The following is a 17,178-nucleotide window of genomic DNA, read 5'->3' as shown; positions in this document are numbered from 1 at the left end:
CAGCGTCAACTGATTTTGCAGTGACGGTTATTCCCCCTCTACCCAGCCCTCTCCGGGAAACACTCTTTTTTAAAACACATATAACAAAGCTCTCTTTTATCCCCCTTACTCCCTTCCTTCCCTTTTCCCTCTTTAGTTCTTTACATATACATTGTTTTTACATCTTTATAAATACTTTATCACCATTCTTCATTCTTGTTACATCTCTTCATCTCTTCTCCTGTCCTGCAAACATTCTGCAAATTCTTGCACTTTCTCTGGATCTGAGAACAGTCTGTTTTGCTCCCCCCGTATAAATATTTTAAGCACGACTGGATGTCTTAATATGAATTTGTAACCTTTTTTTCATAAAATCGATTTCGTTGTATTAAACTCCTTCTTCCTCTTTAAGAGTTCAAAACTTATGTCTGGGTTAAAAAAAAAATATTTGACCCTTGTATTCCAATAGTTTATTATCTTCTCTAACTTTATTCCTTGCCCGTTCCAGTATATTTTCTCTTGTCGAGTATCTCAAAAATTTTACTAAAATGGATCTTGGCTTTTGATGTCATTGTGGTTTCGGAGCTAATGCTCTGTGTGCCCCTTCTATTTCCATTTCTTCCTGCATTTCTGACATTCCCAGGACCTTCAGGATCCATCCTTTTATAAATTCCTTCATATCTGTGCCTTCTTCACCCTCCTTCATGCCCACAATTTTTATGTTGTTTCACCTACTATAAATTTCCAACCTATCAATTTTCTGAGATAACAACTCTTGTGTCTCTTTAATTTTTTTTGTCACTTTCTTCAAATTTTTCTCTTAAGTCATTTACTTCCATTTCTACAGCCATTTCCCACTCTTCCACATACTCTACTCTTTCCCCTATTTCTGTCATTACCAGTTCTAACCTTTGCATTTTATCTTCTGTTCTTTTCATTTTCCTTTTAATTGCATTAAACTCTAATGATCACCATTTTTTTAATGATCTCATTTGTTCTTCAAAAAATACTTTATCTATATTCTGTCCATCAGTTTTACCTTCTATTTCTCTGTAAAGATCTTGGTCATCTTCTTCCTCTTCTTTTTTGCCTGTGTTTGTGTCTGTGTCTCTTCTGTTTTTCCTGATGAGCTGCTTGTATCTCTTTGTCAGGCCTCTTGTTGCTGGGCCTCTTGTTGCTGGTCCTCCCCTCCTGGGCTGCCTGTCTGTTGTGCTTCCTGACGTTGATCTTCTTGACGGTCATCCCTCCGTCTCTCTTCTTCATCTGTTTCATTGCTCCGTCTTCTGCTGGTTTCCTCATCCTCCAACTGAGTGCCCTGGTGTCAGGAGTTTGCTCTGTGACAGCCCGCTCCTCCGCTGAGCCCCCCTCCCGCCGGTGTCCTCTTTCTCCTTTGATTGCACACTTGTTTGGCTCCAAGAGCCATTTTTGTAGATCACAAGCTGGTGGGTCACGACTCTGCATGGCAGGCACTGACCTCGAGGGTTGGGCGCTCCTCGACACTACAGCATCCTGTTCCTTCGTGCAGGTAAGGCCTTCTTCTGTCTTCTCCGGCAACGTTTCTACTTTTTTTCCAGTTGCTTTTACTTTCTCCTTCTTGGAAGCCATCTTCTTTCTTTTCTCTATATCTTTATCTTCTATTTCTTATATTTTAGTTCTGTTATGCTTTGCTTTTTCCTAACTTTTTTCCTATTTTCCTGGAGAGGGCTGGTTTTCCCAACCATCCACTACTCCATCACGAGTAGTCCTCCTTTAACTTCAGCAGCCTTTTGTATTAACTGTTTATTTTTCTGGTACATCTCTTGTAGAGAAATCAGGGAAATGTTGCATTGTCCAGATGCTTATTTTTATACACAGTAGCAAATTAATGCATATTAGCCAATAATCACTTTTAAAACAAAATAAACTTGGATGAATACACAGGAAAATAAATTTCCCTCTGATTAAAGTGCAAATTACACTGGTTAAATTTAACACTACACATTCAGTTCTGCAAACTTTATTGGAACTGAATGGAATGTATGTGAATTTATTTGTTAGCTTTGGTGACTAAAGCTGAATTTCCTCCCAATAAATTTTAAAATAAATATTTTTCAACAATCATATTTTCTCCACTTCCCTCAAAACTTTTCTGTGGAGTGAATATTGTGTGGATGCATTCAAGCAAGTTATGTTGCATTTTTTTATGACTTTGGTTTTATTATTGTATCAATCACTGCTATTTATAATATCATAGAGTTGTACAACACACATATGGCCCTTCACCCTAATTTCTGCATTCTGATGCCTATCTACATTAATCGCATTTGCCTATCTTAACCCATTTATTTTCCATCCAACGACCTGTTGCATTGCCTTTTAAATGTAGTGGTATCTGCCTCTGCTGCTTCCTCCAGGTGCCTGTCCTATATAACCATTACCCTCTATGTGAAAAAACTTGAGTGCTGTTAACCAACAATTAATATCAATAATGGGGGATTTTGGTTTTGAAACCCAGGACATTGGTGCAACTGGTAAAACTTCCCAAATATGCCCTATGTCCTTAGAGCTATGAGCAGTGAATAGATTATTTTGTATGTGACAGAAATTATTTAATAATGCTGCTATTAAGCTGTGTTTTATGTTTAAGGATGGAATTCAGCACTGCAATGTGAAGACTGCCCAGCTAGAATGAGAGAGTTCTTCACGCTTTCTTACCAGGTGCATGCTGTGTCTTGAGCATTTTATGAATTATTTTGGCATATGGAAAGTGGATTTAGACATTAAAAATAATTAAATGAGGTGTGATGCCATTGTCATAGCTGCATTTTTATCCATTTCTAATCACTTATGTGGTGGATAGAGTAAAAGAGAAGTAACTCTGTGATCCAGGTAGTTAAAGTAAAACTAAATGAATCTTATTTGCTTTTTTTTTTACTTTAGCAGTCTATCAATTTATGAAATGTGTGCCTTTATTTTTATATCCAAGTGACAGCATTTCCCTTCATGAGTTAAAATATCTGTGCAAATATTATTAGTAATAACATTAGCCCACATCTATTAACATGTCGTAACTAGCTTAGTCATTAATAAAATAAGGAGTAATGTAGGATAGAAACATTTGAATCTAAAGTACAAAGTTAAAACAGAAATTAAATGTGTATTTTGAAAAAGTTTGTTTATTTCTGGGTATTTGAACCCAAGCAGATAGCATGGATGCACACACACAGTAGAATTGGCTTGTCACCTGATTCCTACAGAAATTATGACATGAGGCAGGTCTAGTATTGCATGAAAATAAAGTTTTTGTGTCCAGAGTCAAGGCTTGAGCTTGAAATCTTCTGATGTAAGATGAAAACTGAACTAAACAGATAAAATTTTGTAAAACAAAACGTCTAATAATTTCAACTCTATAGACTTTAATTCAGGGCCAGATCCTGCCCATGTTGCAAACAAAACCAAAAACCTTTTTAGATATAGATTAATTATTTACATGTAACCTGCATGTTTCATATTTTTCTATAGTTTTCACAGATGTTGACAGTTGATAAGACCATTTTGATTAGTCAAAAGACTTGCTTATTAATGACTGCAGCAGCTAGTCTGGAGATCAGTCGAAAAGCAACAAATACCTCAGAGCAGGTGAGGTAGTTATGTTTATCAGTTAACTGTATTATCGCCATATAAATTAAGAACTCTGCCCATTAACTCTTTTAACCATTACCCCTTTTCCACTGGCATCCTAGTTAATTCCTTGTTAATTCTGGGATAATGTGCCAGTCACCATTCAGTCATCTCAATTGATGCTAATTTTGTTGAGATCCAGTATATTTAATTCACTTTGTTGCCATTGTTACACAGTAGATTTTTTTTCAGTGACTGGTTAAATTTAATGGAGTATGATAATAGAACCAAGTAAATTTCAGAGCAGCAGCAGAAATAGAACCAGGCGAGTTAATGGAAATGTGGGAGCGAGGGCCATGGTGAGTTGAAAAAAGTGTAGGACTTGGGCTCCCATGAGTGACAGGAAGTACCTGTACATGTTGATGAAGGTTTATTGTCATTGTACAGATGCACCAAAATACTTCCTTGCTGCAGCCACACAGGTGCCAAGGCAGAAAAAAATCTTAACATGAAAAGAAAAATAAATATTCACAGATGCAGTTAGTGGGAAAAAAAGTAAGGATTCAGTCTTGCAGATAAATATTCTGGTGGTTCCAAATAGGTTATTGTTTGGGTGCCATGGGAGATTCAAGAACCTGATAGCTGTTGGATAAAAACTGTTTTTGAACCTTGGGGTACTGGAATTGAGGCTTCTGTGGCCTCTACCTGAATTTGGCAACAAGAAGAGATTGTAATCAGGAGGATTGGGGGCCTGTATGATATTGGCTACCTTTTAAAAAAAAATAAAAAAAAATACAGAATATAGGACTCAATTAATATAATAAGAATAATGCATTGAATATAAAATCATGGAAAAACATTCATAAGGTCCGAAAAAAAAAAAGAATTCCTCTTCTCCCAGCACCCCTTCCCCACATTCAAAAGGAAAGGGGACAGACAGCAGGAAATTGAGGGAGATAAAAAAGAAAGAAAATAGAAAAGAAAAACCAGCAGGAGCAAGGTTTGACATCTCAGAGTCGGATCAGTTTAAAAGTATTAAATTTCTAAAAAAGAGTATACTAATTTACAATTATCAAAATAAATTATTCTATCTGGACATTTAAGTAATCTAAATAAGCCTGCCAAATTTCGACAAACATTCTACATCTATTTCTAAGACTATAAGTAATCTTCTCAAGGGAAGTAGAACAACACTTCCATGTTCCACGATCAATGTGAAGTAGTGAATCGGATTTCCATGTTACCACTATACATTTACTGGCTTTTGACAATGCAATTTTAAAAAATTTAGATTTACTTCTGAAGAAGTTAACTATTATAACCTGCCAAATTCCCCAGAAGGAACAATTCTGGGTCTAAAGGGAAGTTCACCCTCAAAATATTTGTCAATACTCCTCCAATTCTATCCAAAAGGGTCTTGATTTCATGCATAACCAGGTGGAATGTTAAAAAGTATATGAAAGGTTATACATGTACTCTGGGGAGTGCAACAATGTTCATTGTTTGTTCTCTGGGATTGGGATTTGAGGAGAATTTAGACACATTGGTCCTATACCTTCTGGAATTTAGAAGAATCAGAGGTTATCTCATTAATATGTTAAAATGGTCGGGGCCAGAATTTCAAAAATAAGTGGTTGGCCATTTGGAGTGCATATGAGAAGAAATTTCTTCATCCTGTGGGCAGTGAATCTTTGGAATATTCTACATAAGGGGCAGCAGAGGCTAGATTGTTAGTTTTTATATATTCAGGTAATCTGCCATGATCTTCTTGAATGCTGCAGCAGATACAAAGTTAAAGCGTTTTTTTTCTATTGACTGCTGCAGGTAGATGAAAAATTATCCAAATGCACAGCTATATATTAATCGTGGTAGTTACTGTGATTTCAGAAGGATCCAACTGTGGTACATACAGCAACTCCCCAGAGTATATAATCTTATGCAAAATTATGCTATTTATAAAATAAGCTCTTTAAAGATTTAATTCTCTCGTGAAAATATTAGAAATGCTGACTTGTTTGTTAGCATTTATTATCTTTATTATTTTCATCCCTTAGATTGGAAGTCTGACTCGAGCACAGGAAGATATTCAAGTTTGTTGGGAGATTTGGACAACATTGAAATCCACAGCTGCAGGTCATTGAGGACAATTTGCAACTATGTGAATAAATTGCTAATATTTGTACATGCACAGCCTTTGGAGACTCAGGCTGATAGGTTGAAGGGGGCCTGAGCAATGCTGAATCCATGAATTAATTTCACTTAAGAAGTCAAAACTTAACTGAAAAAAATAACCAAAATACAAGTTCTCTTGTTGATATATGGAAATTATAGGTGCTGATAGCATTGAAAGACTGTCAGAATCGAGAATTTATTGATTTTTATTTAAGATGCTATTTTACCTATGGGAATTGTGTTATAACAGTTTTATATATAACAGGCAAACAAATCATTCCACTTCATCAGAAAATCACTCGTGATAAAGAACAATTTACCGAAGAGACACGTTAGCCATATTTCCTAAATACATCTAATTAACCTTCAGGCAAAATGATGTAACTTGAATTACACAGTAAAGAAAATGGTTAACATGGTGAGCATGTTTGATGTTTCTTGCTTCCAGTGCGGTAATATCTGCTGAATATATTCATTTATCATTGCAGCATTTCTGCACCACTGATTGTATTTGTTTTGCCTGTTTAGTATACAATTTTGCATTAATTTTCAGATTTTCATTGTTAAAGCACCATTGTGAAATTATTTGGAAGATTGTTCGGTGAATGTTAATATTAATATTTAGAACTGTAAGAATCAAGATATGTTTAATATAACCATTATATTGTGTTACCAATCACTCTCACTCTCTCTCTGTAGGTGACATTGCAAAAGATCCTACAGAGACCCTGCTTTTACTTTATGAGTTTGAGGCAAGGGCGAAATTAAATGATCCAGAATTAGAGAATGTACTAGAGAGGGTTTTACAGCTACAGCAAATGGAGCCTAAAACACTGGAGACTCTGGCAGGTAAATGTGAATCTGGGAGGTAAGCGTGAATCTTTTCAGCAAAAATACTGACGGAGGATTTCTACCCTAAACAGTGACTGTCCCTCTGCCTCCACAGATGCTATTTGACCTGCTGAGATCCCTAGTAATTTGTTTATTGCTTCATATAACAGCTTCTGTATTGTATTGTGTCTCAGTTGACATTTTTGGGATCCAAATTGCTTGTAGGAACCCAGTTAACTTAATTTTCAGGGTAGGATTGAAATTTATGAATTGAATTGTTTCATGGTGCATGTGACAATAAACAGTAAAAAGCTTTGTTTTGTGTGCTAACCAGACAAGTTAACTCTGACAGCAAGCAGTGCAATGGTAACTAATTTTTTAAAAGTTTAGAGAATTGTGTTGCAATAGTATGGCAGAAGGCAGAATGGGAATAAAACGAGCCCTTTCTAGCTGGCTGCTGGTGCGAACTGGCATTCTAAGGAGGCCAATGTTGGGTCAGCAACTTTTCACGTTGTATGTTAATGATCTGGATGATGGAATTGATGGTTTTGAGTCCAAGTTTGCAAATGGTACAAAGACAGGTGGAGCAGGAGGTAGTGATGAGGAAGTAGGGAGTCTGTAGCAGGTTGAAAGGTTGAAAAAATGAGCAAAGCAGTGGAAGATAGAAGACAGATTAGGGCAGTGTAAGATACTGGACTTTAGTAGTAGAATCAAAGGTGTAGATTATTTCCTAAATGGAGAGAGAATTCAAAAATCCAGAGGTCCAAAGTGACTTGGGAGTCTTTGTTCAGGATTTCCTAAAGGTTAACTTGCAGCTTGAGTTGGTAACAAGGAAAGGAAATGCTATGTTAGTATTCTATTTGCGAGGACAAGAATATAGAGTCATACAGCATGGAAAAGAGCTCTTCCACCCAACTTCCCCTCCGGGAACAAAATACCCACCCACATTCATCCCACCTGCCTTTGCTTGGCCCATATACCTCTAAAACTAACCTGTCCATATATCTGTCCAAATTTTTCATTTCAATACCATCTGCCTCAACCACCTCTGGCACAGTGTTCCATGCAATTAAGTTTAGGCATCATCCTCATAAATCTTCTCCATACCCTCTCCAACTTGATAACATCTTATTTGCAGCACAATGACCAAAATTGAACACAGTACTCAAATATGGCCTCATCAGTATCATATTCCAACTCCTTTACTCAATGGTCTGCCTGATCAAGTTTGTTTGTTATTTATGTGACTGTACATATACAACCAGATGGAACTGTGTTCCTCGGGTCCACTATGCATGTACATGTACAACACATAATCACATATATAAATAAAGATATAGTCTAAAATAAATATAAATATTTTGGCTAAATTTACTCAGCTATAATAATACTGTTTGTCAATCCCACAGCCTGTGGGAAGAAGCTATTTCTCAGCCTGGCAGTCCTGATTTTGATGCTTTTCAACCTCCTTCTCGTGGTAATGTCAAATATGCTGTGTGATTGATGGAAAGAGCCCTAAATGATTCTTCAATGCTCTCAGTGAATGTTATCAATAGAGGAAAGAGAAACCCCAGTGATCATGTTGACCATTTTGATGGTCCTTTCTATTGACTTTTTTTAAATTTAATGTCTTTGCATTGAAAACATATTGAATATCTAACATTGCTACTGTTCCTAGCATTCTGCTCCAACTGATATCTCATTAAAAGGTTTCTGTACTGATCTCCCACAAGGAGGATAATAAAATTTTTATTCTCTTATGAATTGAAGCATTATCCATGGAATCTCCTGCTTATTATCCATCCCTCTGTAAAAAGGCCTTGAAGATTGCATTATCTCTTCAGAAGAAGCAGCCTTGTATGGATGTAATAAGGTGCAGGTCAGTAACCAAGCCAGAGGGACACTTCTACTTCAAGTTTTCTGTCATTGTGTGTTTCCAACCTGACAAAAGTGCAGTTCTGAACCATAGTCACCAACACAAGCGCACAGTGCACCCTACACCTCTGACATCGAAACATAGCAATTCAAAATAAATATATAAAAATACTTTACAGGCTTCTCAGCTTGTTCAACAGTCTCACAGCCTGGCAGTCCTGGTTTTTATGCTCCTGTACCTCTTCCTTGAAGGTAGTGACTCAGAAACTGCGGGCTGGATGGTAAGGGTCCTCAATGATTCTCTGCAGCACACAGACATGAAATTTCAACATGAACTACTTCAATTTTGTTGGGTATAGAAAGGCTGAAGGATCCTATTCCTTTGTATGCTGTTCAACCTGCTGAGCTTCTCCAACATTTTTTGTTTTGTATTTCCATGTAGCTTTGCAGCACACAGACATGAAATTTCCACTTGAACTACTTCAATTTTGTTGTGTATAGAAAGGCTGAAGGATCCTATTGGCTACACCAATTAAAAACTGAAAAATACCTGTAACAGATTTAAAAACATTTTGGTATTCTAATTATGAATGTTAAGATAATTTTATGCAGTTTAATTTTAAAATGCTTCTGTTCAGCTCCTTCATTATCTTTCCTACTTATTAATATCAGAATGTTATTATTAGGTGCCTAACTTTTTTATACACCTGTCTAGTTTAGAATTGTCTTGATTTTGGAATCATTTTAATTTCAGTCCCTTTAAACAAATGCTTTACTCTTAGCCCCCGCCATCTGTTTCCCACCCCCAGGTCATCCGTCACCACCCCCCACTCACAGCTGTCCTTCGCTACCTGGCCCTAGCACACACACGCGCGCGCTCACACCACCCCCCCACACACACACACACACACACACACACACACACACACACACACACACACACACACACACACACACACACACACACACGAGATTAGTGCCAGACCATTTTGTGGCTTAGGTTGATATGTACATAATCCTCCACACAACTGGAAACGTTCTGGCACTAACAGAGCGGTTACAACTGCATAGAGGATTATGGGTAAGGAAGAATGCCATTGCTCCCGCATTGAGCCAGCTGCCTCTGTCAGATGCTGGACCGAGAGTCACCTTTCCACCAAGGGTAAGAGAGGGCTCCCATGGGGATGGGGACTGGCGGGGTGGGGGGAGGGGTTTCCCTCTGAAAACAGGGAATTTATTACAGGAAATTAAAGTTACTTATGTGTAATATCTACCAAAAAAAATGCCAGTTTTTGAGGTTGCCAGTGTTGGAATCCCGGATAAAAGGTTGGGCACTGTAAGGTAAAACATCATGAGATGGGAATGTGTAGGGAGTTACCCTGTACAAGGCTGTAACAAGAAGGGGAGGTGTCCTTGTACTCCTGTTAGGTAAAACATCATGAGATGGGAATGTACGGGGCAGTAACAAGATGTGAATGCATCCTTGTACTTACAAGATAAGAGAGACGTTGATGGATTGAGAGGCAGGAAGCTAGCAGGGAAAGGATAGCAACAGTTTTAGTCATTGGACAAGTAATGATATGATGATGTTCTAAGCACATATCCAAGGGTATAAAAAATCACCATTTTGCTGATAACGGCAGAATGCATTCTCCGACTAACATGGTTGGTCACAAGTGTTACAATCCGGTAATAAAGAACAAAGAACCCTGATTTCGACTCAGCCTGGTGTTTGTCTCACTCATTCATGAACAAAGCAGACCTAACAGCACCTGTATTCCATTTGCAAAACCATTACCCCAGAAAAAGAAACAAATTAAGTTGAATAAAACATCTAACCATGTCCTTATTACACATTAAAAATATTAAGTCTCTCCAAAGTTAGGTAAGGTGATTCTATTCTTTAGAATTAGTGCACAAAATAACTTTCTCAGTGTGGTACAATATCTGATTCTGAATGTGTTCCTTTATTTTCTCCATACACTTGTTTGGGAAAGATTTGAAATAAATATTGGGGAGGTAGTGAACAAAGGCAATAATTATTGAGAGACAAGTTATGTATGTGATGAGTCTTAGAGGGCCAATGCAATTTTTGAGAGCATAATTCAGGTGTAATTGAAGGTTTGGGATATTGATATTTCTTTTTTTTGTAATTCCTTGCAATGTTGAAGAAAGCTATTCATCTCAATGGGTCTGTCAACTCACAGAGTTATTCCATTGTCCCATTAATTTTCTTTAGCTTTTCTCCCCATATTGCCATCAATTCTTCCCAGATTCTTTTTGCAGGGCTAAATTACAGTAGTCAGTGACTTTAGCAACTAACATGTTTTTGGGAAGAGGATGAAAACTAGAGAATGGAACCATTTGCCAACTCCATAGTCACACCAAAGATCAGGATTGTTTCCTTGTAGTTCAGTGAGCTAGTTTCAACTCCACAGGATGTGATAGTGTACTGCCCAACTATAATTATGTAGCTTACTCTGTTCAATAAAGGTGCAACAGAATATGCAAATTCAGAGGAAAATCCCAATACAAGTTTTAAATATTTAAATAGGAGAGAAAGCAAGTTTTAAGATGCAGAGAAAGGTGAAAAACAGGAGAAAATCTAAGAGAAAAGCAATACTGACTTTTGTAATCCCACTTTCACCTCACATTTGTCAGCCTTTTGTAATTTACTTACTCATGCTTTCCACCCTATCTCAGACTGCTTCCCTTTTAGTCTGTAGACTGTTATTAAGGTTCTGCAATATTTTTCCCTGCAGCAAATTTCTACACAGTCTGATCCACATCTCACTCCCCACAGGAGTGACTGAAATTGAACCTCGAATTCTGGAAGAAGTCTGGTCTTTCTATGAGGAAGCATTAATTATTACTGAGAACATGGTGAGTAATTAGGATGATTAGGAAAAAGAATATAAGGGGATTTAAAATGGTTAAATTTGTGTTGAGAAATCCATAAATTTAGTACAATGAGTTCCAGATGGATCCTATTCTGAAGAACTGTGGCCCTCTTCTGGCTTTGTAATTTTAAGATTCCTACCAATTTACAATGTTGTAAAATATGCTTTTTTAAAATTTCAAATTAATGTGAACTTTTACTTTTTTGAATTTACTCATTTTGAAAATAAGTACGTTCAGGTACAAAAATAATGGGTAATTTAATTTTTACTGATGTTTGCTGGCATAGTTATAATTTTTTTCTGATCCTAAAGATGTCTGTGGTGAGGAAGCCCTAGAGAACCTTAATAACTGTTCTTGACACCTCATGGCATCTCCTTTATGCACTTTCTGGCAAATGTAATTACTGTGTGAGCAAGAAATACAGCAAAAAAGTAACTGACATTGTTGACCATAGTTCCAACTCAAATCACCTTTCAGCTATTGAATTCAAGAACCAGCCTTACAAGACATAAATACAATGCAATTTAGTAATATATATTTCTTAGTGTACGAAATTTTAAGTAATTTACAGGTATCTATGGAAGACCCTACAACTGCTCCATGCTGCATGACCGACCATCTACAAAGGCAGTCATGAACAGCAATCTCCCTCAGCAATCAAACTTATTAATCCAAATTAATAAACTAAATTATAGTTGACATAATTATCTTTTAAACCCTATCAATCCTACCTTTAGTCATTAAATGGAAGAGTACAACTGAGAGGCTAGAATTGGAAAAGAAAATGCTGCAAATTTGTTTGGAATCTGAAACACAAAGAGAATGCTGGAAAATCCCAGCAAGAGAAGCAGGATCTGTGGATAGAGTAGTGGACCCTGGACAGCTTTATTTTTGGACTAGGGACAGTAATCAACATGCAGTGAGAAAGGGAGGAGTGCATGCAGTATGAAGGGTTGAAGCAGTGTGCTGAAAAAGCAAACAGCTGCTGGGAGCGTGAGAACCACATGCTGGGAGAATTGACAGCTGTCAGGGGTGCGAGATCCTCGCGCTTAAGCTGGTGGGCTCGTGGAGAGCACACCTGCTGTTATTAACCACTCTCTGCCAATCAGGAAAGCTGAAATTGCGCACTGGGGCAGTTGAAGATCTCAGTGCACTGAGTTTGAACAGTTAGTCAACATTTAGTCGGATGACGGTTAGTCAAGACGTTCTGTGTGTGGGTGCTCACCTGGCAGCTTCAGGAGACAGGAGGCTGAATTGCTTCATTCACGGATGCCAGTACTGTTGTGAGGAACTGTCTGTCACTGTGCTCACTCAGCAGCTTCAGTTAGGAGAAAGGAGATTGAGTCTGTGGGTGCCAGCACTATTGTCCTGACAGCAATTTGTGACACTGACTCCTAGAATTTGTGTTTGTGTGTGTGTTCAACCTGTGCTTCTCCAGTCCCCTTTCAAGAGGAGGACTCCATGTGGCAGAAGTCGCTTGACAACCCAAGACAGGGTTTTAGAGGAGAAGACTCATGTGACAGAAGGTCATTTGGCAACCCTAAAAAGGGCTTTGGAGATACGGTCCTCATGTTAGTGACTAGGAGGTCACTGAGTGAAAATTCCCTTGTGAAGAAATGAAAGGTGGTTGTTAAACCACATTAGAAACTCAGGACAATCTCTTGTATTCCCCTGCCAAGGTCTTAAGTCTGCAGGGATAACAGTCATCTCTCCCCATGTTGAACTAAAAGGCCTGTGTGCAACTAAACTAAGAAATCAACACCTGGAGACCAAATTCTGTGGATTCTTCTTTTGACTGACTGACTTGACATGGCTAACTTGAGGTTTTGTTTTGGGAGTTTTAATTTGGGCTTGGACTATAATGATTTGGGTTTTCCCCCCACATGCACATTATGAATATCTGTTGTTAGTATATAGTTGATTTTGAGTTAAAATTAATCCATCTGTTTATGCGTTTCTCAATTGCTGCTGAGGCGTAACAGTGGAGAATTAGAATTAATCTAGCATGCTAATATCTCATTAGAACTGTAACTTCGAAATTAAATTTATTTTGTGAATAGTATTTGATGATGTCAGAGGTGCTCTGTCTTTAGAATCAGAATAACTACAATAAAAGAAGGCATTTTGTTAAGATATTGAGCAAATTATTTAAAGGGACCAGCAAAGGTCATCAATAAAAACAATTTTATTCTCATTGTTTGTATGAATTGCTTCTCACATTACTAGCTCAGAAATCTCTCCATTGAAACTTGATATATCCTTCAAGTTGCCTCATTATAATACAATGATAAGTAGGAGATTTCAGATTTATTGTTAAGAGTACATACATGACATCACATAAAACCCTTATATTCTTTTTTCCTGTGGGTGTGGCAGAATTGCCACTAATTGGCCATGCAAAAAATAAACTGTACACAATGTACTCATGTAAACAAACAAAGAACTGTAAACAGATTACAAATGTAAACAAACTCTGACCCAGCTGAATCACTGATAAGATTACAAACAATATTAGAAAAATATGGAAGAATATCAGGATATCAAATAAATATGGATAAAAGTGAGATAATGCCATTGCAGAATTTTGATTATGAAAGATACCAAAATGTTGGTAGATTTAGATGGAAGAAAGATGGAATTATATACAAGAATAATGACAGGTTATAATTTACAAAACTTGTATAAGATTAATTAAACTCCTCTACTAGAAAAAATTCTACAGAAATGAAAAGATTTGCCAATTACATTAATAGGAAGGGTAAATTGTTTAAAAATGAAGGTAATGCCAAGACTACAGTATCTTTCAGTCGATGCCTAGTTTACTAACTAAAAATTTATTAGCATTATTACATAATTGTATAAGACAATTTCTATGGAATAATAACATAACAAGAATTGAACTGGAAAAGTTAACATGGGACTACAAATTGGGAGGACTTAGATTTCTGGACTTCAATAACTATTATCTATCAGCTCAAGCAAGATTTCTATCATCCTTCTTTGAAGAATACAGCCTCCCCCCCAATCGTGGATTCGAATGGGATTGAATTCAATAAAAGTGTAGACAATGAAGGACTTTATTTATAAGCAGAATGTTAAATCAATAACAAAAAAATGGATGATCCTATATCAATACACACAATTAGAATATGTCAAGAAATAAATGTATCGGGGGGTGTGAAAGAGCAGGTACATCACTGAGGACCTCATTATGTAAAAATGTACTACTGCCTATAAATCTGTGTAACAAAATAATGAATTTATGGTATGACAAAGGAATAAGATATGTTGATCATTGTTATATGGAAGGATCTCATGTCTTTTGAACAATTAAAGTATTAAGGAACAATTAAGTATGGAGTAGCTAATGCGACATTCTTTTGCTTTCTCCAGTTGAGATCATTATTAAGAGAAAGGTAGAGACCAAACTCAGCCTCGCATGAAATTAATGAGATGGAATGAACGATTTGGCTGGGAAATGCAACTAATTTATATCTAAGATGTACTTTGCTCTGCAAAATGACAAAAACAGGTTTACATAGATCAAGAGAGAGCTGGGAGTCGGATTTAGAAGTTGCAGTAATGGAGAGATCTGGTCTGATTGGTGTTGGGTATCATGATGTCAATTATAAATGCAAGATGCGTAGTAGTACAATATAATTAGACCACACCACAGAAATTACATAAATCAAAATCAGAAATATCAGAGATGTGTTGTAGATGTGGAAGAGAAATAGGAACGTTTGTAGATTGCTATGTGGTTGCGTGTGAAGGTGATACCTTTCTGGCAGGATATTACTGAAATACTAACAAGGATAATAAAGGTGGCCTTCGCAGATGAACCCGAGCTTTATCTGTTTGGAAACTTTATTGAAATAAGTAATAAATTAACTATATTCCAAATTTCATTTGTTAAAATAGCTTAAGCAATGGCTAGGAAATGTATTGCAATTATTTGGAAATCTGACTACAGATGGAAGACAGATGAACAATAGAGAAAATCACATACAACCTAAAGAACAAATATGACGTATTTATAAAAATATGGCATCCACATTTGGATTAGATAGGGGCCAAATATAAATGAAGGTGCTATTATTATAAAAATATAAGTGACCTCCCCAATGGAGACTCCTTTTTTTTAAACTCAACTGTAAGCTCTGACAGATTTATACTGTGAAAGGTGGGAGGGAAGAAGTTGTGTTTTGTAAGAAAGTTTTTTTAAACACACTATATATATATTTTGAAAATTGAACATTTTAATATGTATATTCATGAAAAAATTTTTTTAAAAAAGAATGTAAACCAACTGTGCAATACAGGGAGAACAAAAAGAAAATCAATAAAGTGCACAATTAAGAGTTCTTAAATGAGTCTCTGATTGAGTTCGTCGTTGAGGAGTCTAATGGATGAAAGGATAGTAGCTGTTCCTGAACCTGGTGCTGTGAGTCTTATGGCACCTATACCTCTGCTGATGGCAGTAGTGAGAACAGAGCGTTAGGTGGGTGCTGTGGATCTTTGATGATTGCTGCTGGTCTCTGACTGCAGAGTTCCCTGCAAATATACTCAATAGTAGGGAGGGTTTTGCCTTTGATGTCCTGGGCTGTGTCCACTACCTTTTGGAGGCTTTACACTCAAGGTTATTGGTGTTCCCATACCAAACAGTGATGCAGCCGGTCAGCACACCTTCCACCACACCTCTGTAGAAATCTGCCAAAGTTTCTGGTATCATTCCAAACCTCCACAAACTCCTCTCAAACTGACTCCTTCATTCAATAAAGTTATCACTGATCTGATTGTAACTTTAATTATGCATGCCTTTATCTTTCACCCAGTTATCAAGTATCCATCTACCTCAACCTTAAAAGTATTCAAAGACCCTGATTATACATCACTTTACGGAAGTGAAAACCCAAAGGTCACCTCCTGTGAGAAAAAAAACCAATTATATTTCTGTTTTAATTAGGTGAACCCTTATTTTCAAATGGTTGCCTCCTGTTTCTACAAAAGCTAATAGAATGTTATTGTTTATTGCTTGGTGAGCTGAATGCAAAAGTATGTGCGCCATGCTTCAACTATTCAGGAAATTTGCTACTTTGTAGCCTCTGTTCTCTTGAACTATTTCCTAACTATCTTCATCTTGACAGTAAAGCTTTGTCAGGATAGTACATATGGGCTCTTGGGAATGTGTTAATAAAATCTTTGAGCATCTGAAATTATGCTCCACCAACAGGGAAATGATTGCACAGTGTGTGTTTCACATTACATTAGAAATTATTTGTTGTTCAATATATTCAGCCAAAATTGTGTTTAATGATGTCCCCTGCCTCCATAATCTGCATCTTCCCAAAGTAAATGAATGTGAACTGTTTGCTTAACGTTGGTCAAAACCATATACAAATCAAAGTTGGAAGCTTTCTCAATGTATGGTTGTGGGGCCTGTTAAGAACAAATTCATGCCAGCCATCAAATCCTTTCCCAAAAATTAAGTTCAGGGCACCATCTAGGCATCAAAAGCATGGGGTTGATTAGATTTGAAGTTTCAAATAACTTTTGTAAGAAATTAGTTAAGTCAAATTATAGAAGAAAACTAAATTTCAAAAAAGATGCTAGCAACTAAATAAAACTTCGTCTCATTGCCAACTAAATAAAACTCCCTTTCATTGCCAACTAAATAAAACTCCCTTTCATTGCCAACACTGTTACTTGAGTTTTAAGCACACTTCACCCCTCTCTGATGCCCCAAAGTAAGATATTGGTAAAAAAGATTTTGATGGCGTTCATTAGGCCATAAACAGCCCCAACAACAAGCCTAGAAAC

General features: G+C 36.8%; 1 protein-coding gene across 11 annotated transcripts in view; it reads left to right on the top strand.

Annotated features, from left to right (window-relative positions):
* tex11 (testis expressed 11) overlaps positions 1-17,178 on the top strand; it is a 150,940-nt gene that overhangs the window by 119,988 nt on the left and 13,774 nt on the right. For 9 of the 11 annotated variants that reach the window (XM_069893077.1, XM_069893075.1, XM_069893072.1 and 6 more), the window contains 6 exons: positions 2,606-2,676; positions 3,481-3,597; positions 5,634-5,712; positions 6,451-6,600; positions 8,353-8,461; positions 11,220-11,340. In XM_069893077.1, coding sequence (XP_069749178.1) covers positions 2,606-2,676; positions 3,481-3,597; positions 5,634-5,712; positions 6,451-6,600; positions 8,353-8,461; positions 11,220-11,340 — 647 coding nt within the window. Of the gene's footprint in view, positions 1-2,605; positions 2,677-3,480; positions 3,598-5,633; positions 5,713-6,016; positions 6,170-6,450; positions 6,601-8,352; positions 8,462-11,219; positions 11,341-17,178 lie in introns of those variants that run through there. The other 2 variants (XR_011342918.1, XR_011342919.1) reach the window with 2 other exon arrangements.

The sequence above is a fragment of the Narcine bancroftii genome, chromosome 8 (genome assembly GCF_036971445.1).
Source record: "Narcine bancroftii isolate sNarBan1 chromosome 8, sNarBan1.hap1, whole genome shotgun sequence".
Lineage (NCBI taxonomy): Eukaryota > Metazoa > Chordata > Chondrichthyes > Torpediniformes > Narcinidae > Narcine > Narcine bancroftii.
The sequence above is the reverse complement of the archived record's forward strand: the minus strand, read 5'-3'. Positions and strand labels throughout refer to the sequence as shown.